General features: G+C 37.4%; 1 protein-coding gene across 3 annotated transcripts in view; it reads left to right on the top strand.

Annotated features, from left to right (window-relative positions):
• SLC9A8 (solute carrier family 9 member A8) overlaps nucleotides 1–22611 on the top strand; it is a 31958-nt gene that overhangs the window by 5819 nt on the left and 3528 nt on the right. Inside the window, exons 1-12 of one of the 3 annotated variants that reach the window (XM_074842767.1) lie at nucleotides 1094–1112; nucleotides 4923–4981; nucleotides 8476–8559; nucleotides 9501–9602; nucleotides 10337–10371; nucleotides 11446–11589; nucleotides 12881–13019; nucleotides 14872–14977; nucleotides 17843–17959; nucleotides 19481–19563; nucleotides 21314–21425; nucleotides 21848–22068. In XM_074842767.1, coding sequence (XP_074698868.1) covers nucleotides 4931–4981; nucleotides 8476–8559; nucleotides 9501–9602; nucleotides 10337–10371; nucleotides 11446–11589; nucleotides 12881–13019; nucleotides 14872–14977; nucleotides 17843–17959; nucleotides 19481–19563; nucleotides 21314–21425; nucleotides 21848–22068 — 1194 coding nt within the window. In that variant the 5' untranslated portion in view covers nucleotides 1094–1112; nucleotides 4923–4930. Of the gene's footprint in view, nucleotides 1–1093; nucleotides 1113–4922; nucleotides 4982–8475; nucleotides 8560–9500; nucleotides 9603–10336; nucleotides 10372–11445; nucleotides 11590–12880; nucleotides 13020–14871; nucleotides 14978–17842; nucleotides 17960–19480; nucleotides 19564–21313; nucleotides 21426–21847; nucleotides 22069–22611 lie in introns of those variants that run through there. The other 2 variants (XM_074842766.1, XM_074842768.1) reach the window with 2 other exon arrangements.

Here is a 22611-nt window from a genome sequence, read left to right as displayed (position 1 = left end):
AGTAACCATGACATTTTTATATTGAATTTGTGTTAATTCAGGGACTCTCAGTAGTCTGTACTTGAAATAATGCTCTGTTGTATGTTAACCGTCACTGGAAAGATGCAGTGAAGAAAACAACCTATCCATAGAATTAGATTCATGGAAGAAATCACGAAATCAGCATATGTGCAGAGACTGCCCCAGTAAAATGACCCATGTGGGCACTATAGGGATGTCACTATATAAGTACTTTGGCAGTTTCCTCTATTTTTGTATCTGCACTGTAGGACCAGATACTGCAGCAGTCCCTGGCAGCGAGACTCTGGCCTTCCCTTTGAAGTGGTACATGTGTTTGTATTAGTTCTGGTAGAATTATGTCTGTATATGTGATTTTAATCTAGCTGGGGACTGTAATTGTATCCTGAAAACTTGCCTGGACTGCCAGATATTTGACTATCCCTGGGTACCATGACAAGAGCTCTTCCTATGACCTGAGCTATAAGAATGCCACCCTTAATGAAGATTGAGTGCTTACTTAATTTGAATTAAATTTGGAGTATTCCTAAGCCTGTAGTTTTATTTATTTGTACACTGTTGCTCCTGATTTATGAATTTGTAAGTGAGGAGGAAATCAGGCCAAATGCATTTATTATTTTCTTTACATACTGTCTAACATAATGTTCAAAGAACCTGGTCTAACTATTCCCAGCAACAGATTTTCAGCTGTCTCTGTAACTAGTTTATGAGAATCTGTGATATTTTTGCTTCTGTTACTAGTGACAATTTCACTGGCAGTGATTCTAAAAATACAACAAAAAGAAGGATGCTTAGCTGTAATCCTAACATAGTATGGAAGAGTGTAATACTTGTTGAGCAGGTAAATTTTTGTCTTTCTCCTGGGCTTTGCCTGCTGTACTTTCTGGTACCTTCTTCTCTTATCTCTCTTAACTGTATTTTCACACAGTTTCACAGCGTGAGGAAATAAGATTTCTGGTGCTTGTCAGTGCCTTATGCTCTCTGGAAAATAGGAATCTTCTTTCATCTTGGGTGCTAGATTGAGAAGATCTTAGAGCTGTTACTTAGCAGAAAGAAAAACATTTTCCTACAGGCGTGACTCCCTGAATTTTTAGGTAACTATTTGATGCAGCCCACATCACATTACTAGCATAGTAGAAAGTGTTGAAGCTTAAAGAGACATTCACTTGCAAAGTCATAATTGAGTTTTGATGTTTCTGTGCAGCTGAAAAACAAACAGACCTCTAAGAAATCTGTCATATTGCTGGTATGGATTTCCTGGGTATTGCATGCACACCTCATCTGTATAGGAGCAGCATCCATCAGACTTCTGTGCATTTGTGCTTCTGTCTACCGTAGTATGACATAGAAAGATCAGAGCTGCTGCTGATCATCCCGACTTTGTCATCCCCATAGAAACCATGCAGTGTTTGATTCACTGTTGACACACTCCTCTTTCCTTCCCTCCTTAGATTATTGCTGTGGACAGGTGAGATGTCTTGTGTAGTATATCTTCCAGTCTCTTGAAAGGTTCCAAAAGGACGTTACTATCCCTTCAGTATTCTTCCTCTTTGTACACAAAAATGCAGGTGAAAGGTGTTAATTTGGCTTCTAATTGGGTTAGTTACTATTGTTATTAAATCGCTAACCTAAATTTAAGCATAATCCCCAATTCAAAATGCAGCAGTATATTGATAGCTCTTGCTGGCATAGTTTTGGATTTTCTTTACTATCATTCCTTATATTCTGCCCAAACCAACTCCTGGGCAGTGCTGAGCTGAGGTGTTAAGCAAGCTTGCATCACTGCTCCTGCTGAGCTTTGCAGAGAGCAGCAGAGGCACAGACATTCTTCTCTTTTTGTTTCTTGTTCTTGGCATCTCAGCAGCAGGACAAGGATTTTAGCTATGCTGGTATGTGCTGTCCTCCTGTCAGTCCCAGCTTGTTCATTAAATTGGTAAGTTTTCATGCTGGGGCTGTCACTGCTACTCAGGATAAGTAAGAAGGAGCAGCATCCCATCTCTTGTATTTTCCCATAGAGGGCATGTAGGAAACTTGCACAGTTCAGTTTTTGGTGTGAGCCACAGCATAGCTGTAGTCTGTCTCCCAAACCAGACAAGACACCAGCAAATGCAATTTCACTAAGTCAAGGAAGTGTTATACCCAGTAACAGCCCAGTTAACAGATGTCCTGTGTCACTTAAGCCTTATTTATTTAGTTTATTGACTCAGTCATATTTAAATACCGTCAGCTCTGTTGACAGGACGCGGCATCTGTATAATCATTGGCATTGCCAGCTAATTGCTGGTCAGTGAACCTCTGTTACTGGTAATGATCTACACAGCTGCACGAGCACAGCTTGAGTTTCAAGTATCCAGTTTTGCTGGCAGTGCCAGAAGTGAGGTGTATCCTATTTTGACTTGTAAATTAAGCAAATGTTCTCAGACAGTTATTGGGGGCTAATAAAAATGGTAGCAGAGAAGATAAGTATGATTTTCACAACTGTTTTTCCTCCTGTTGCCTAAGCTGCTCAGAAGTTTCTGTTTTACAGTTTCTAGGGGATATTAGTCTCCTGGTGGACAGGGCGGGAGTGCATTCTCTAAGGCAGGATTTTGATCTTTGTCCTTAAAAGTTACTGGAATTTTGCTGGTAAAAATACTTGCCAGAAAAGTTTTTCTCTTTGATTTGTTACTGAGTTTTAACTTGTTCTCAGGAAAATAAAGGTCGGTTGTAATAAGAAGATTCCTATAACATTTTCAGAAGAATGAGGATTGGATTAACTCTTACAGGCTTAGCTTTCCAATTAGCCCCTTAACAAAACTGATCTACCATCTGATAGATGGAACCAGCTGAACAAATACTGCATTCATTAATCTAGTAATAAAAGAAGAGTCATTTGTAAAGATGTGTGGGCCAGGTTTTAAAAAACAGCATCAAAGTTTGATTCTGCCCTTGATTAAATCCCCTTGGTAGTGCATTATTTTGTGCAGCTCTGTTTCATGACTTTACTTAGGGTAATCTTAGTTTAGTAGTACTGTTGTGTGTAATATGTAGCTAGAAGTAATTTGTGCTATATAAAGGTGTAAGTTGTATGATTCAGGCTCATCCTTTTCCCTTAACCTCTGCTGTTGCCTTACATTTATATTGTTGTTCATTTAACTTTTGATGTCATGAAAGGACCTTGCCTGTCCATGGCACTGTTGTTGGGGTCAGTTTGTGATTAGCTCTTCCTCTAAAAAAGAAATTCAGACCAGCCTTGAGCTCATAGAATAGGGATGTCCAGTGTGTAGCCCACAGGCCATGGTTGGCCTACTTACAGGGGTCCAATTTCACAAAGTCACGCTGGAGCCCTTCCACCTCAGCAGAAGTGAGTTAAGGGATTCTCTTTTCTTTTAAATCCCCTCAAAACAAAGTTTTATGTGGGGGGTCTCAATGTTAATTCATAAAATACTCAAAGTTTGTTCAGGAAGTACACTTCCTGAAGTCTGTGCCTTAGGATCTATAGGCTCTGAATGTTGTGGTTTGTTTTTTACTGACATAAACTTCTTGTTAAGTAATACAAGTGCTGCCTGTACTGGTTGAATACAATGTTGCTGCTCTGCGACACTTAGAAATGTTCTAGTCCTTGGCTTCTGACACAGCTTCCATCCCAGAATGGAAAGCCTGACTGTTAGTACTGAGACCTGTGTTTATATGGCAATGTGAGTGGCTGTATCTGCATTCTGTCCTCCTTCAAAGAACAGCAGATCTTTGATGTTCCTCCATTAATGTTTTGCCCTTCCTTTTCATATAAACCATTTCATGGAACAATTACTTCTATCCTCTGGGACCGATGCCTTCACATATTTTTGTATGAAAGAAGGCTTAAGCCTCATGGCTTTGTGTGTATGACACATCCATCAGCAGTAATCCATGTGATGCTATTTTGTAAGACTCTTTTGATAGCTACAGCATGAGAGAATAAAAACACATGAGTTACAGGAAAGCATACTTCAAGCTTCTCAGCCCCTTTTTACCTTCCATTCAGTGAATTCCACTTCTGCTTCCCAGTATTTGATTATGAAGTCTCCGTTCTGTTTGTAATAAAACACAACTACGCAAAACCACAGATCTGGAATCCGACTAAAGACAAATTTCTCATAACTCCTTGAAAGCAATTAATGACAGTTCATGAATTATCCTCATGACTTCCAGAAGAAATCTTGTTAGTTTGGAGTTTTCTGTCTTATGTGTTTGAAGAGGTATAGGAGGAAAGAGCACAGTAACCTTTAACCATTGAGTTTGCAGCACCCTTGGTAAAATTTTATAGTCAAATTAGTATTTCTGCATGACTTAAAAGATGTGTAATTCATTTGGGAAATAGTTCTGATAGTGTCTCCACCCTGATCAGAATTTGTTGTCTACTTCATTGCCAGTAAGTGCTATGATTTCATTAAGACAAAATTCACTGTGGTGAAGAAGAATGATTTCACTTAAGCTGCGTTAACACTGCAAATAGCGTTGAAGTGACATGAACGTGTTATGCTATTACACAGATATCTAGCTCATAAATCCCTGATTCTTTAGCAAGAAAGGTAGAATTTTGTTTGATCGGAGCTCAGATGAGAAGGGTTTTTGAGTACTTAAACCTGTTACCTTTATGAACCAATGAACACAGCACTCTCGATATGCGTGTTCAGTATTTGGATATCCCAAGTGACAATCTTTTGTGTAGGCAAGCTATGTAATTATGTAACGTATTGGAAACTCTCATATATCAGACCCAAAACCACTTTGTGTTTTTGTGATTTAGGAATGAAAGACTTGCTGCTTTATGTAGTGCCATGTTTTCACTTTAAAAACTTTGTTGACTGAGAATCGATAAACAGCTAATGGCAACAGTGATGTGTTTTGTGAATATTTCAGAATGTTATCTCATTCTTTCCTAGGTATCCTTATGGGAGCTTTTATAAAAATCATAGAGGCTCAAAAGCTGGCCAACTGGAAGGTATATTTGAAACAATTTTTAATTGTAGAACAGTCCTTAAATGTTTACAACAAGACTGGTTGTAATATTAGTTTCTTTAGATGTAATTTCAAAAAACTTACCTATATTATATTTGATGCCAAAGTTTGGGATTGTTTTAATAATAATACAACCAATTTGAGGTCCTGTTCCTGCTGAACGCTTTCTATGGAGTATTTTTTCTGCCTGAGTAATCCTTTTTATGGTACCAAAACTATTCCTGTTAGATACATGGTAGAAGGTGGTACTGGGCATCTTTGGGATCAGTTACAGTAAAAATTACAGCAATTCAGTTATTTGTCCTGTATACTTTTTGACTGTATTTAGCCCTCTTCCTCCTTTTGAAGTTAATTTTGTAGGTGTTTTCATAGAAAAAAATATGTTTTGGCAGGTTGTAAAGCCACATGTTTTACCTGAACATGTTAACATAGATTTCACAGAGGTAAAAAGGAGCACTTCTTCAGAATAGCTGCACTAAAAGTCACATTATTTACTTATTTTATTTACTTATACTTAAAACTGCAACAAGTTGTGGTGCTAAGACCAGGCAGTTCACAAAGCAATCCATTCAGCGTGGCATGTTTCCTGGGTACTCCTATTACTTTTTGTGGAAAGACTGCTCAAACCAGTGGGCCTGAAGCAGCAGCATTTTTCACGTGGCTGGGACAATGGAAGCATGATTTGAGCTTCATTTTCAGCCGGAAGTACTGGCAGAGCTTCTGTGCAGAAGGTTGTCCTTGTCCTGGTGCGCAGTGCTTTATGGACTTAGATAGTAGGAAGAAAATGTTAACAGTGATGGCAATCAAACATAAGAACATGTGACCAGAGAGATGGTGGGAATGTCCATCCACAAAGATATTCAAAACTGGGCTGGATAAAGCCTTGAGCAGCTGAAGTTGCTCTGAGTTGGCCCTGCTTTAAGCAGGAGCTTGGATCAGACACCTCCAGAGGTCTGCTCCAACCTGAATTAGTGTGTGATGGTGTGAGGTCTTCCCTGTGCATGTGTGGAGTTACAGAGCTTCCCCAGGGAGGGAGAATTCTGTCAGAAGTGTCTCCCAAGAGGTGAAGTCAACAGTGAAGCAAGGATTTTGCCTCCTGCAGTTCATCCATGTCATCAAAGCAATGAACTCTTCACTATTCCTGCTTTAATTTAAAATGTTGCAGTATTTAAATTGTGATTTTGTTTCATAGGATCAAACAGTTTATTAGGATTAGATCAGTGAACTGATTGAAATCACAGTGATTTGAATCGCCAGTTTTGAACGGGATTTGTATTAGCAAGCTGAAAATCTTGGGCTGAGTAGTGAATTTTAATCCTAGCTTGCAGCTTAATATTTCTTGGCATTTATTTCCCTAAAGGAAGATTATTTTTTTTTCTCTGTAGTTGAAATACATTAAAATGCATAGATTTTCAATCAGATGTAGCTTTTAAATTATGTATTATACTTCTTTTTTGTCAACTAACTACACTAATTCTGTGTACATTCATTTAAGCAATTACATAGTTCAAGAAGCATGTTGTGATATTTCATTTTTACATATTTACTTATTAGAAACAGTGGGTGGTGCACTAGTTTTTTATTCCTGATTTGTGTCAACTGGATTTGACTTGAAAGTCAGTTAAACAGCCACAAAATGAGCATTTTAAAATAGCTTCTCATTGGTTAAATTAAATAATCTGAAGAAGGTCACATATGTAGGAAGAAAAAAGAAAGGTTAAAGCATGCTCTGATTTGAGCACTGATTCTATAAACACAGGAAATATTGATCATAGCTAGTGAATTACGTGGTTTATTTCTGGTAAGCACTGGTTAGATCTTGGGAGGCACTGGGGATGCTGTGTCTGGTTACTCACATTATCAGCTAAAGTAAAGGGTCACAGATACCACATTATTACTTGCTTATTTAAGTTACTTTCACTGTATTAAAGCTTAGGTTTTAACATAGGCTGTCATAATTTTACATGTGAAATGTTCTAATCAATAATTACGTACTTTATAAAATGGTTTTAAATTTACTAGATAATTTTTATCTGATATGGAAAAAATAGAATATTTAATTGCAGGCTATATTCGTGTTCAAAGCAAATGTTGGATCATATCCCTACCCTAAGAACTCTGTAATGTAATTTCTTAAATCATGTCTGCTAAGTCTTCAGTAGGCCTTGTACTTGCTGGTGATTCTAGCTGGCTAGCATGGCTGATAATTGCAGTCCTCATGTTTTACTTCCCTGGTCTCTGCTTCAATGCAGCACAAAAGCAGTCCTTCCTTTTCATTATTTCTCACCTCCTTGTCCAGCTCTGCTTTCAGGGGTTTTTAACCAGTGTAATTAATCAGGTAGGCGGGGTTTTTGTTCTAGTGCAGTTACTGTATTGACAGAAACTAGCTAGTGTTAGCCATCGACGCATGGAATTGTGCATACAGAATAATGGACTAGAGCATTGCAGTATAAAGGATGAGTTCTATTTTCAAGTCCCACAAATCCTTTAAGATGATTATCACCGGTACAGACAGGAATGAGACTTTAAAGAGATGAGTACTACTTTTTTGTAAGCTGGTGTTTTAACAGAACAGTCAATCAGCTGTTTAATCTGGATTTAAACAAATTAATCGTTGCTTACAAAGGTGACAATTTCTGCTGTATTCAGAACTGTGGGGACCAGGAGAGGGAGCCTGATGGGTAAAGAGAGAGGCACATTCAGCTGTGGTCAATCTGTCATTAATCTGCCATCAGAAAAAAACAGGGTGCCAGTTTGAAGGTACAACTCCATAAAGTAGTGTTAGCCAAGTGATGAGATAGGTGACAAAGAGTAAGGTCACCAAAAAATAACATCTTACTTCACAGTAGGTTTCATTTATATCACTCTGATGCTAAAAGGAACCATCAGAATAGTACCATTGAATTACACACATAAATTACATTTGCCAAGAAGAATCAGGCCTCAGACTCTTAACAGTGGTATATATCTTAAGCCACGGTAGTATATATCTTAAGCCTGTTCACTTGCAAGTGTGCAAGATGATGATCTGATTTCTTCTTGTCAGGTGATGAGTTTTCTAGTGAAACTGTACTTGGTCACAGTCACCTAGATTATATGCAAACCAGTGGCTAAGAAGTGACTGTTCCTCAACAGTCCTTACAGATTTTGAGACTGTGAGATAAAATGGGAATACTTTTTGTGGAAACAAAGACTTTTCCTTTGCCATAAATAACCTGTTTTCTGTGCAGTTTATTTGGAGACAGTAATTTAAAATAAGTAATGCCTAGATTTCTGTCACTGGATTAAAAAAAACAGTAGAAGTAGCAACCCTGGAGTAGTTTACCGTTCTTCAGTCTTCTATTTTGTGATAAGAAGGAAGAAGTATTAATGCCATTTTCATTGGTAGGTTTTTTAAATAATTTCCCTTTTGGAAGATTTGATGTTATTTCAATAATTATGATATCCTTGAAATTATACTTAATTTTTGTTTTGCAGGAAGAAGAAATGTTTCGTCCAAATATGTTTTTTCTGCTTTTGCTTCCACCTATTATATTTGAATCTGGATATTCATTGCACAAGGTTAGCTCCTGCCAGACATTCATTTACATGTTGAGGTTTTGTTTAGAACACATTCTGCTTTTAGTTATCTTCATTAAGTTTAGAATAATTGCATTAAATTCCATCATATTAATCATCAGGGAATTGAGAATGCAAAATCTAAGCCTCTTCAACCCAGAATGCAGGGAATGTAGCTTGTTACTGTTAACTGAATGTTGGCAAGGTGTTAGGTGCTGCACAGGGGTTGCTTTCCTTGCTTGGAGAGGTTTCTTACCTCATCAGAGCCGTACAAGGGCTGATGTGAAGGAGGCAGATGGGGAGGAGTGGGATCCGAAGTGGGAAATGTGGGTCACTCCATAGCTAAAGAAGAGGAAAATGTTTACAAGGGTTTTCACCCTTTGCCTGGGAGCCTGTGTTTCCATGGACATTTCGCACAGCGCTACTCCTGGCTGAAGTGGTTTTGGTCCTCCCTGTGTGCTGCCTTTTTACTGGAGCTGTGCTGCAGGAGAGGGAGTGAGCAGCAGGTGATAGTAATATCATGAATTGGTACCAACACTGAAGATTTTTTCATACAAAATCAGAACCTAAGAAATGGACAAGCAACTGGGAAGTTTACAAGCCTTTTTCACATGCCCTGTCTTACAATAAATGGATTAAATTACAGTTCTGTCAGGTGGGGACTCTGTCAAAAGTGCTGGTGAATATCCAGCTGTTCGTCTGAGGATTGTTTGTTGTTAGGGTACCAGACTGACATCTTGTCCTGGGTGTCAGAGGGATTTGCTGTTGTCCTCAGGAGAGCATATGGTGTGGATGTATGTCCTGGGGTACCTGGAACCAAACAAATGATGCTTTGTAATCAGAAACCCAGTTGTGAATCAGAATCTAATTTAGATGCAAACCCAAACAAGACCTTTCCCTCAGATCATTTTCACTAATTTACTCACTTTATTATTGTGTTTCAGGGTAATTTTTTTCAGAACATTGGTTCCATCACGCTGTTTTCTGTATTTGGCACTGCAATATCAGCTTTCATTGTAGGTGGAGGAATTTATTTCCTGGGCCAGGTAAGAATAACTGCTTAGAAGCACACTTATCCAGCTTGCTCTTTGAAAGTCCATTTTTCAAGAGCAGACAAACGTAGTGAAACTGAATTCATGGGTCACTAACTCCAGTTCTCTGCTATGACAGAGGCAGTGTTATATAACCATGCTCCATGTTATGTAAGCAAGCTCAATGTTAAAAGCAGTTAAGACTTGATTTGGGTTTTAGTTTTTTTTACTTACTCAATCTTCCTATTGGAACCCTGTTCCAGAACCTGTCTTCTCTAGAGCCATCTTCTGGCTTCCAGTATTAAACTTATTTGTTCTTCTGTCAACAATTTGGGGTTTTTTTGCTTCTCTGCTTTGGTGTTTCCTCATTTATTAGCTGTAAACATAGATAATTATATTTTTTCTCAGACTTCATTCTGGTAGCCCAAGCAATCCATACTTTCCTCTTTGTCTCTCAGATTTCCTTTCCTTTGAATGCCTTAGTTACTCTACTCACCTGTTCCAGTTTCATCTGGTCTTCCCTGATTTTGGGTGACCAGAATTGTAGCAGTAGATCACTGTTGGAGGACACTGTTTGACTGGGTAACATCACTACTGTGATTTTTTTCATTATAACAATTTATGAATTTTGATGAATAGTTTTATGAACTATTTGATGAATAGTTTCATTTTTAAAAACAGCAGAAAACACAGTTGACTGTGATTTTTTTTTTTTTTTTTTTTTTTTAATGTTTTACCTATTCTTTCAGGCTGATGTAATTTATAAACTCAACATGACAGACAGGTAAGCTCTTGGGGAAATGGTGTAGTATATGAAATGAAGCATTCTTCAAGATAATTGTGTATGGGAAATGCACTGTAGTTGGCCAGCTCTTCTGGTTATTGTTTAGATTGCTCAAGTTCAACATGGTGTATGAAACTAATAAATAGCTTGAAAACTTTTAAATCCTATTTATTACACCCTTATTTCCAAACAGGATTCTGTGCTCAGTGATTTTTCTAAATAGGAAAGATACTGTTTTTTTTAACCAACCTTTAAAGTTAAAATATGTAGACTATGATAAGGGCATAACTTCCTTGTCCAAATCTTCTCTTAAAAGACTGAATGAGTTTTTCAGTATCAATGATGTAGATTTTTCAATAACTTGGCAAAGGATCTAATCAGTTTTTTAGGAGCACACCACCCTACCATTAAATAAAGTTCATTCCTGGTTTACTTGGGATATGTGTGTGTTTGTTTATTGTATAGCCAATACAGCAGTTTTCTGTTAAAATCCACAAAGAAATAGGGTGGCAAGCAAGAAACATAACAAGTAAAATGTGCATGAACAGCAAAAATCTTCCTTACTTGGTTCCAGTGTTTGACTTTATGCAGCTGAGCAATCCTATTGCCTCTGTATTGTCTGTCTTTGGATTCCAAAGTAATGAAGTTTTAGCAGTTCCCTTTAAATGTTCCTCTCTAGTCTCCCGAACATGTAGCACTGTGCATGGTTTTGTCTGTGTCTGTAAAGTTGTTTGGTTTCCCATTCCTCTGATTTTTTTCTTATTTAGTTGGAGTAAGACATTGATACTGTTGTTGAGAGCTGGGAGATAGGTATTTCTCCAACATCTCTTCTGGCTTTGGTATATCAGTAAATGAATGGTATATCAGTATATGTATATCAGTATATCTTTGGTGTATCAGTAAATGAAAACCACAAACTTCCCTTTTGTCACTTGAAGTTGTTATGAATGGGAAGAGAGCATAACTTTTCACTGTGTAGAAACTGTAACATTTAAAGTCTTTGTTACTAGTTGTTCATATAAGTTCATTATTTTTCTTTCATCTAGTTTTCTTCTTTGTTTTGTGTTCTCCCAGTTTTGCATTTGGCTCTTTAATATCTGCAGTTGACCCTGTGGCTACTATTGCCATTTTCAATGCCCTCAATGTGGATCCTGTACTTAACATGTTGGTTTTTGGAGAAAGCATTCTCAATGATGCAGTCTCTATTGTCTTGACCAAGTAAGTGCATTTGAACTACATATGTTTATGGAAACAGCATCCACATTATGTTATGTTAATTAGTTATTTAGATATACAGTAATTCTTCCATCTCCATTTGGAACAAATCATGTATTTCTGGTGTAAAGCTGAATTTTGTATGATCCTTCTTTGTTAAAAGCAATCCATAACATAAACTGCATAGGCAGAAGACAGTAAATGGATGTCTTATTACCACTACATTAGTGCCTCATCTCGTTGACCCCAGATAATTGATTGCTTTCTAAGTCTATACATTTACCAGTTCTCTTTCTATCTGAAGGTCCTGGCAACAGAAAACCAACAGGCTCGCACAAAAATATTTACCTTGCCAAATACACAGCTGTGTCTCCTGTATCATTGGCTTATACCCAGAGTCACACTTCAGTTTGGGGCAGGAGATACATCAACATCCATGCAATAGTTTTATATTTATGTTGGGGCTCTCACAAGGAAGAGTAACATCCAACATCCTTATCCTTTGCCCATGATAATTCTTTGGGTCTGAAAGAGTAAAAAGAAATACAGATATATCTTCCTGTTATTGCTGAAGTCAGTAGATGAACTATGAATGTATAAAAGGAGTAGATATACTAAGACTATAGTGAAGTTGGAGTAATTTTTCAATAAACTAATCGCTTTTAATACAGTCATGGTTCTTTTATGGAAGACCATGAAAGCTAACAGCAATCTAGAGGAACGCTGGTTAGAATCCATGTCGTCTTTACAAGGAATTCTATGAAATACATTCCTGAAATTCAAAGAGATTTCTCCCCTTTCCTCCTAAGAACTTCCTTGTTTTTCTTCAGTGACCTTGTTGTCTCTCATCCACACCTAAATATTTGATGAGAAGTCTTCCTGTTCATTTGTTCTTCCCTGAGGATCACGTGATCTGTCTTTTCTTTTTCATGCCCTGAATTTTTACCACTGCAAAATGTGTTTTCATTTCCTTTTCAAAGTTTGAAAATTGTTTTGTAATACTGGGCATTATCATAGCCTATTTATGCCATTCTGGGGATTTCTCAGAAGAGCAATGCTGGGTTTCCAGATTTTTAGCAGAATTAGGTTTCCCTTTGGGGATTACACTAAGACTTGATTTAACATCTTTTGACATTCCTCTTGTTATATATATTACAGTAAAAGCCTTTAAAGAGTGGTAGCAACAAGGAAATGCAAGTCTTTTTTGTTGTTGTTCTCAAAAGATGTTTGGTATTTTTGGATCCAGGCTCAGAATTTATAACTTTCTTTTTATTTATTTTTTAATTACATCTAGCACAGCAGAAGGTTTGACAAGAGAAAATATGTCAGATGTAAGTGGATGGCAAACCTTTCTGCAGGCACTGGGATACTTTCTTAAGATGTTCTTTGGCTCAGCAGCACTTGGCACACTTACTGGTCTTATTTCTGCATTAATATCCTTTTTTAATTTTGGTGATATACTTGTATAAATTGGCGAAATTCAACATTCCAATAGTATCTTTCTTTTCCAGCTTCTCCAGCATTTCTTAGGGGATATTTCCTATTAGACATTATTTTGCTGGGTGAGGACTTTCTCAAGTTCATTCTGGTTTTATGTTAGTCTTCATGGGTGTGTATTAAAAAGTTGCATCAAAATTTTATGAACATAATTAAGGTCTGAAATGCTGTATAGTAGCTTATGTGCATTGGAGCGTTATAAAATATGATAATTGTTTTGTAAATTCAAAATATATTAATTCCGTTTCAATACTGATCCATTTTTGCAAGCATATGGCTCCTTTTTTACATACATAAAACAGTTAATTAAAAAGAAAAAAAAAGCTGCTTTTCCTGAGGGCTTTTGAGTCAGACCAGCTCATTTGTCCCTATGTATCATATTCAGACAGCTGAATACAGATACTGTTCTGTTTGGATTTACACTGAGTTATATTTTGCCTCTTCCACTTCCATGAATTGGTTGCTAAACAACCCAGAAGCTTCTTTGCTGCAGTAAGGAAGGATATTCGTTGTAGTCAGACACCTTTGTTACCGTTCTGTGCTTGTTTAATGTTAACGCTGACTTCACTGTAGGTAATCATTTGTGTTAGGCTTGTACAACAGTTATTCATGTCATCTGGGATGTACTGTTAAGCATTTTGTTTGTAAATAACAAGAACAGAGTGTTTGATTAAATATAGACATATTTCCTCTCTTGGTTCATTAGCCTGATTCCATGAACTTTTAAATTATTCCATACATCACAACAAAAGAGGGAGACAGATGTTCAACACTTTTTTGATATCTAAATGATATTAAGACAAAGAGAAAAGCAGCTTATTTGCCCTATTATAGTTATTTGTGCCTCAGAATATTGGATTTACCCTAAGCATGCAAAATTTCAGTGAAGCAAAGGACATTTCTTACTAGTTGCCAGCAGATAAATGCAGTTGAAGGTTGTTGCTGGTTCATGACCCAGGAGGAATGTGAACTTCCATGTCACAGGCATATAATCCTCTGAATTTTAACAAAGATGGTAGGTGGAGTATTTTAAGCATTAAGGATGTGATTGAAGGACTATTCCTCACTGCTAATGTTACTGCAAGTCTGTCATACCCATTTGAAAATAACTAGAAGTCTAGTGACTGAACAGAAGAGATTGCTTGCATGCTTAGTGTGGCAAATAACAATGTTTGAGGCAAAATCTACTTGTACTTGGCAGCTGTGTTGCAGAACTGTGCATGAGATGCAAAGCAGAACTTGCAGCCCCTGACAAATGTCTACTTTTATGACTACAAATGTAAATTAAGTTTAAATATCTTGGGTATCTGAAGGACGTTATTCTTGTTAAAACACAAATGAGATCTATTTTAATTTGCTGTTTCATAGCTCTCCCCTATTTTTAGAAAAGCCTTTACTATTTAATGATTCTCTGTGGATTTTCTGGAATCGTTTTGGAGCAGAGATTTCAAAGACTGAACATGTAGGGAAATGGCCCTGCTAGATCCAAACAAACAATTTAGCGTGTTATTATCCATACTGTATAGGTACATCAGTAGCAGATCTTTTCTGTCTCTAGGTCTGTCCATTCTGATAGACTTCTACCAGCAGTAGCTTCTATAAGAAACACTCCTCATAAGAAATTATTCATCTTTCCATACTTGAGTCAAAGGCCAATGTGTAGACTTTATTACTATTCAGTAGATAAGTACATTAAGCATAATCATCGTCTTGTAATGGAATGACCCAGATTGAATTTTTTCTTTGAATTTTTTAAAATTTACTTTTCCATAACATTTTTGTGTGTACGTGCTAAAGCAAATTGATTTAAGGAAGACACCCTCCTTAGAGTTTGGGATGATGATTATCTTTGCTTACCTTCCTTATGGACTTGCAGAAGGTATCTCACTTTCAGGTGAGTAGCAAAATGAGCATGTGCAAGTTTCTTTGATAAATTTAGGGAGTGGGTATTATTTGTGTCTAAGAGGGCCTCTGGTTTTTTACGTGTTTTCTCATTTAACCTATGCTCTTGCTTTTAGTTTTGACTTACTGTAAAGAAACAGTTATTCTCTACTTCATGTTATAAAAGTATAGAAAAGGTAACTGCATTTTCAAAAGCATTAGTTAGCCAATGTAAATATTAGTATTCTCCCCAGTTACCTCTGCCTAACACAGAATTAAAATTTCAGCTGCATGCTGTCGATCTCAGCCATGTCAGCTAACTTAAATAATGTCCAGCCTCCTACCCTGTAGCTGTTTTTCTGCCTGTCCTCAGTGCCATTGGGGAAATCAGCTGAGACCACCAAGTGTTGTATGTATCTCTGAATACGTGGTAGAAGTTTTGCTGAAGGCCACGAGGGGAGGCTTACAGGTGGCCTTCTTCCATCATTATGTAGAATCAAGTACAAAGACAGGGTCCCGTTCTGCTGGATGCCCAATATCTCTGACCTTTGCTGATTTAAGTGTTTTTTTTAAGCCAATCAGCTTCCTTTCTCATTTCTCAAAGGAAAGTGGGAAGGGATGAAACAGTATAATTCAAATAGCTGGGGAATCTGCTTGGGTTTTGGGGGGCGGGGGGGGTGGGTGTTGGTTTTTGGTTTTTTTTTTTTTTTTTTAAATTTTAAGTGCATTAAATGATATATTTGCTCTACAATTTGAACTATATAAGAATGTTACAAGTTTGTGAGGAGTAGCAGCAGGACTAGATTTCTTGTAGATGAGCTGCAGGTATGAAATCAGACTTCCTGGAAATGTACATGTGAGCTAAAGTGAATATTTGGGAATGGATCTGTAGCAGTGTATATCAACATACCTTCACTGATGTCAGTGGAGTTGTATTTTTTATATGTATGAAGAAGTGGCCTATATTCATGGTAGTTACACAATCAAGATGTATAATCCTAATGCAAACATTCAATTCTGCCCACTCGCATCCAGAACTACTCTGTATGTGTGTATAGGCCAACACATATGTAGGGGAATGAAATTGTATGAAACCTGAGCACACAGTTTGATACGTTAAAATATTTGTATTGCTGTAAAAACAAGTTTTGCCTTGTGAGAATATTATTCTGGAGGGTCTCAGCATGTGGCCTTTTCTATTTCTAATTTATATTGCTTATTAATATAAAATTATAATACATTACAGAATTACAGTGCCATTGCATTATATAATCAATGCATCTGTACGTTGGTATACAATGAAAAAGAATTTGCAGTAAGATTCCTTGTTAGTTACTCTCAGGATGATAGAGGTTCTTTGTCATTTTATTTGTAACAACCTCTCTAATTTGCTCAAGAGCCTTCAAGAATGACTTCTTAAGAAACATAAACTTTGAATGACCTTAGTCAGGTCACCTCTGTGTTTCAGACAAAGGATTCTTTTGACTGTACCTCAGCTATTGTGATCCTTTCAGTTGTGTTCATCTGGGCCACTCCTGGGCACGTAGCTCCAGCCAAAGATTTCTGATCTTTTAAACTTCCTTTGTTCTGGACAAAGCAGGCACACTCCCACATGTCATCCTGTCCTCTCAAGATCTGCATTGCAATTGATTTCTTTCGGGTTATAGTGTCAATTTTGGTCAGTTATTTTCTCACAAGTAGTACTGTAGTTGTTCTTCAAGTGGACTGCTAAGCTTTTTCACAATCCTAACCATCATTTCAGGTAACATCCTTCGCAGGTGTAAGTCTGTGCAGCAGCTGTGGAAAGGCTTGACTTCCTTTAAGACACCCAGCTCCCTATGAACAAGTGACAGTGTCTGTGATACGTCTTGAGCAGTTAGCAAAATAGGTTAAAATTCAGATTCTTCCCATAAATAACAAAGAGCTGGGAAGATGGAAAAAATCCCTAACACAAATCAAAGATTTGTGAAATATAGTGAAATCTGAGGTAGCTGTTCTGGCCTGTGATATCAGTTGCTGTACTTCGGTCCAAATCGTGCATGTCATTAGGGCAACTGAACTCTATAATGGAAAATTTGGTGGCTTTTCCATAGATGATAGCTGAGATTAATCTCTGTAGTAACTTAGAGCAGATGGTGTGGTGACCCTTTCTGCTGGAGGCAAGGGACAGTCTGCACAGTAGCATTCCTTGCAGGCCCTACATATCAGGCTGTACCTTCCTTACAGTTGGACTCGATGATCTTGAAGATCTTTTCCAACCTAAGTGATTCTGTGATTCCTACAAAGGTAATTTTTTCCCTGAATTCTCAAGTCTTAATAGCTTTCCTGATTCTCAGATTGATAGAAAATTGGGGATACACCAGGGTGTGCTATTTGTTCATAATTTTTTATGGTATTAGAGGTGGTGCACCATACTGGAGTGGATTCACACCCGTGCCCTTTTGGTCTCATTCTACTTCTGGTAGTGTGATTGGGCCTGGCAGATCAGCAGGTCGGAAAGAATGACACACTCTCTGGGAGAAGTGAATCATACATTTCTGTAGCCCTGCTATTCTCAAATTGTTTTTATTCTTTTGATCTCACCTCTCTACCTATTAGGAGAGTGAAAACCAGGGAAGACACTCAAGAACTGCCTTTTTATTTCCCTCACTGCAATGGGAAAACATGACATAACAGGGATTTATTCTAGCTTGCAAGTGACCTATACTAGACCTAGTATTTAATAAGACCAGTGGAGTGAGACCAGTATGAACAAGAATGGTAATAGAAACCCCTCTTACTGCTTCAAAAGCTTTTGCGTTAGTAAGGGCTATAAACACAAATATTTGCAGAGGGCAAGCTATTCTTCTTCTGTTGACTGCCACATTTTTATCTACAGGTATCATGGCAATCCTCTTCTCTGGCATCGTGATGTCTCACTATACACACCATAACTTGTCCCCAGTTACACAGATTTTAATGCAGCAGACACTGAGAACTGTTGCTTTCATGTGTGGTAGGTGCTACCTAGTATTAATATATAATGTTAATAATTTAAAATGTTATTTGCCTGAAATGGTGATTCTGATGGGAGCAGCAGAGGTGTGAATTTTCTTCTAGCCGTTTGTATGTCAGTAGTACATATCTTTGAGAGAAGAATTCCTAATAGTGGAGGCTGGAATGCAGTCAAAAGTCACCTTTCCTGCCATACTGGATAAAACATACAGTAAATCTCTCTCCCATCCTGCAGGCTCCTGCTAAGATGTGCCACAAGATTGATAACTGAATAGAGATCTCTGACTCCTATTAGACTCTGGTCTATTTTTAGTTTTAGGAGATGGATTTTTAGTGGTATTTTTTTAAATGGTTTTGGATATAAAAAGCTACTTGCAAAAACAATAGCTTCACAAATTGAGAAGTTTTTGGAAGTAGTGATACAAGGAGCTCAGAGTCCCATAGTCTCTCCATTTCCTTTTACAAGCCAAACTTTTGAAGAAGTTACATGCTTCTGTATTACAAATATATCCCTGATTTTTTGGGGATGACATGAAAGTGTTGGGTATTTTTTGCAGGAAGATACATTTGGAACATGGTCAGGGAGTGGCCTTGCTGCAAACTGAACTTAACCACTCATTACCTGAGCACCATCAGGATTTGGTCTTAATCTATGATAAATGCCAAAAAAGCACATCTTCATTCAGGTCACTGTAAAGGAGTTTGTTTAAGATACCGTGCAATTTTGTACACGTTTGCAGCAGGTTTTGAACATGCAAATATAAGTATCCAGTACCCAAAGCCTGACCAAACAATGTCCTGTGCTGCAGTAACTCAGGTTTGCTACTGGGTCCAAAACTGTCCTGTTTTTAACTGCCTTTATGATAAGGAATGTACCTTGCTAGGACAGCAGTGAACTGGTGAAACATCTTGACTCTTCAGTTCTCTGATGGTAATGGGCTGGTGCTGTCGAAATAAAATGTTTGGATTGCTGTAGTCATTGTGCGTTGGTGGTGCTATTTCAGATTTGCCAACATCACTTCTAGAGGTCATTAGAATATACAAGGGTTGTTAGATCATACAGTGCAGTATTTTATTGCAAAGGAAGCTATGAACTGCTGCTGTTTATAAGAATTTAATGAATTAAATACTTTGTAATAGTGCTCAACTTGCAGTATGTGAGATTGTGCCTGACATTTCAGTTTTATATAGAATCTGATTCAAAGCTACAGAAGTCGTTAGTAGTCGCTCCTGTAGCTTGTCCTATATAAATTAAGTAAAAAATTCCCCAGTCTTTAGGACAAAGTTTTGCTAGCTTTGTTCATACTCATGAGTAATTTACGGCCTACACAGTCAGAGTAAGGCGCTGTCCACTGACAGCGAGAGTGAAAGAATCTGGCCTTTTGCGTAATGGCATTTGTGCCTGTTTTGTGCATTCAGAAGTCAGGAAATATTATTTTATGTACCGTATGTAGTAACTTATAATAAGAGAAGAAAAGATTTTATAGAACTGTTTATTTAAAATGTGATTTCTCTTTTTCAGAAACATGTGTTTTTGCATTTCTTGGCCTGTCAATTTTTAGTTTTCCTCACAAGTTTGAAATGTCCTTTGTCATCTGGTGCATAGTAGGTATTTACTTTCTTACATACTTGTTTAGGTGTGTTTTTGGTATTGGGAAGGAGGAAAACACCTTACAGTTAAAATATTTTAGAATAATTATGTTTTATAGGTTTTTATTAAAATACTTTTATATTTTTCATATTGGACAAAATTAACTCTCACTAATAGCATGAAATTATTATTCTTGTTCTCAGCACTTTGGTGTATTCTTTAAGGAATTCCAGTTTGCTGTTATTTTGAAGCCCTTCTGTATAAGATTATTAAAAACAAGGAAAAGAGCCTTGCTTGTTTTGACCCTATTAGATTTATTAAAATAAATCTCAAAACATGTTGAGATTATTATACACGCCACATTATTCCAGAAGTTACTTTACCAGAAAACAATCCTGAGTTTTCATGTATCTTTAGCCTCATATAAACAATTTATATGAATGAGCAGTTTGTAGAAGCTACAGTGCAAACTCGGATCAAACTCTGCTCTATTTCATCTCTCCAGGACTAAAGCTTTTGAGTCTCTCTCTCATATATCATTGCAGTTTGTTTACACAAACCAATTTAGCCCGTACATGACTTGCTCACTCTGAGCTCACCTTCTTCAGAGGAAGTCCTTACTCAAACCTTCTCCAGTGTGTACTCACTCTTTGACTCCATTCTTAATTCTTTTCTTTTTCTTTCACTCTGTATTTCACTGTAGCTTTATGTAGTGGCACTTTGAATTACATTTCACATGGGGGTTACCCACATCTATTGCTATTGCAATTGTTTAATATAGACATGAAAAGTATGTTCAAAGTATGAGTCAAAAGAGGGAAATGTGAATCCATTTCCAGTTGCGTACAGCAGTGTATACTAGCACATTTTATTCCGTGGTTCAAGGGAAGAATTATCTACAATTTACAGATAGTGCTATCAGCATGGGGAACTGCTCTCACTGCATTACACCCAACTTCCTTATCTAATATATATCTAAGGTGTGACACTTCCTTCTATGTAGCATTGCCCTCACAGGTGTAATGCAAATTGTGTAATTTTGGGGTGATTCATAAAAGAAAACAGCACAGCCCTTCAAGGATCCTGCTGACTAATTCTAGGATATTTACCTTATCAAGGTCTGTTTGTGGTGGAGCTTAAAAGCAATGACATTGTGAAAACCTATGTTTTTCTGAGTTAAAAGTTTTCACTGTATTTGTTAATGTCTGCCATTAAATCAATAGTACTGGTTTCGCTCCCCCCCGCCCCCGAATGTTGCTTCAGTGTATGGTATATTTTATAACCATACAGAGGGAAGTGTTGAGGAACCAAATTACACGCTATTTGTTTGGCTTCTGGCCTTTTTCTCTGAGGAACTGATCCATGGGGAGACCATAGAAATATCTTACTGCCTCTTAGCTGCTGCACCAAGGGAATGATTAAAGGAGCTGAACTGACTGAACTGAGGAGATCTTTTACCCAAAGTAATTCTTGATCTCCCTGGAGTGCCTCTTGGGTTTCATTTATTTATTTTAAGTAAAGTAGTGTCTGGTCTCTGTCAGTGACAAGTCTGGTTTAGTTTCAGTTAAGCAGACAAAATGTTTCAAAAAGTTACATTCCACACTGACCTATGCTGAGAGATTTCTTTGTGTTAGTTTAGCAGCACACCTACTTGTAAGACTTGTGAGGGAGAAGAGTGTGTTCATCTTACCCTGTACCCTGCAACTGCAGCCTGCGTGAGCGTAACACATCAAATGGTCTTTTGCTTTTATTTCTGTTTTCCAGGTGCTTGTTCTGTTTGGTAGAGCAGTGAATATTTTCCCACTTTCTTACCTACTCAACTTTTTCCGTGATCATAAAATCACCCCCAAAATGATGTTTATCATGTGGTTTAGTGGTAAGTTAAAGCTTAAAGTATGGAGAACTGGAAAAGTGTTTTAGTTTTTTCATTGTGTGGGCTACTCTGGGAAGAACTGGTTTTCCATCTGTGGAGCAAAACTCAACATTTGCACAAACTCAAGTGCAGTAGATATGTTCTCTTTCCCCTTGGTGCTAGAGAACTGCGCAGTGGTGATGCCCACTAAAGCTTTTCTGCAAAGAGTCTACTTTTCTTTCTAGGTCTAGCAACTTCACAATTTGAACAACAGTATCTGAAGAGCTCGGATTCATTTTAGGCGGTAACTAAATGATAGATAAGTGGACATGGTATAGGATTGTAAAAATCTTTTAAAGATGGAGAATTCCTGTTGAGTTATCAGGGTGCTGAGGACCAATGTAGCTGTTGATTCTCTTCATTAATTTACTGTTCTCTCTGATAAGGTTTACGTGGTGCAATTCCCTATGCCCTCAGCCTCCATTTGGGCTTGGAACCAATAGAGAAGCGGCAGCTCATTGGGACAACAACAATCATCATAGTACTCTTCACAATTTTGCTGCTGGGAGGAGGAACCATGCCCCTCATCAGACTGATTGACATTGAGGACTCCAAAGCACGCAAGAGGAACAAGAAGGACATTAATCTTAGCAAGACAGAGAAGATGGTTTGTTTGGATTTTTTTATTCAGAGGATCACGGTTTTGTTTGGGCAGGGGGGGTAATTTTTACATTTTCCAAGACTAGTATGTTATTTTTTACTAAAAAGTTATTTTTACTAAAAAGTGAAATGAAAGCAATGAAAAAAGCCGAGGTGGTAGGAAAAAGCCAAGCAATATAATTTTAAAATATCCCAAAGACAGAACTTGGTTAGTGTTCACACAAAATAACTGGACAAAGGGAGGAGAAATAGTCTCTTAACTCAATCTAATTATAAATTGATCCATACAAATTAAAGTAAACCCTGCAAAAGCATAAAGCAGATGATACAGGGTTGAGTCATATAGAGAGGGAAAGTAGCTAGTACAGTGTGAGTCATGAATTAATCATAAAAGGCAGATGGGAATTATTTTGAAAAAGTCAAAGCAAAGGCCGTGAGAAGGTGGTAACAACAGCACCCCTCTGACTGGGTTTTATTTTAAAGCAATTTCTGGCTAAGCAAGAGCACTGAAGAAAACTAACAGCCAGGCTGAAACTTCATGTGCAAGAGG

This window comes from Strix aluco, chromosome 17 (assembly GCF_031877795.1).
Source record: "Strix aluco isolate bStrAlu1 chromosome 17, bStrAlu1.hap1, whole genome shotgun sequence".
NCBI lineage: Eukaryota > Metazoa > Chordata > Aves > Strigiformes > Strigidae > Strix > Strix aluco.
This window is presented reverse-complemented; position numbering and strand designations above follow the sequence as displayed.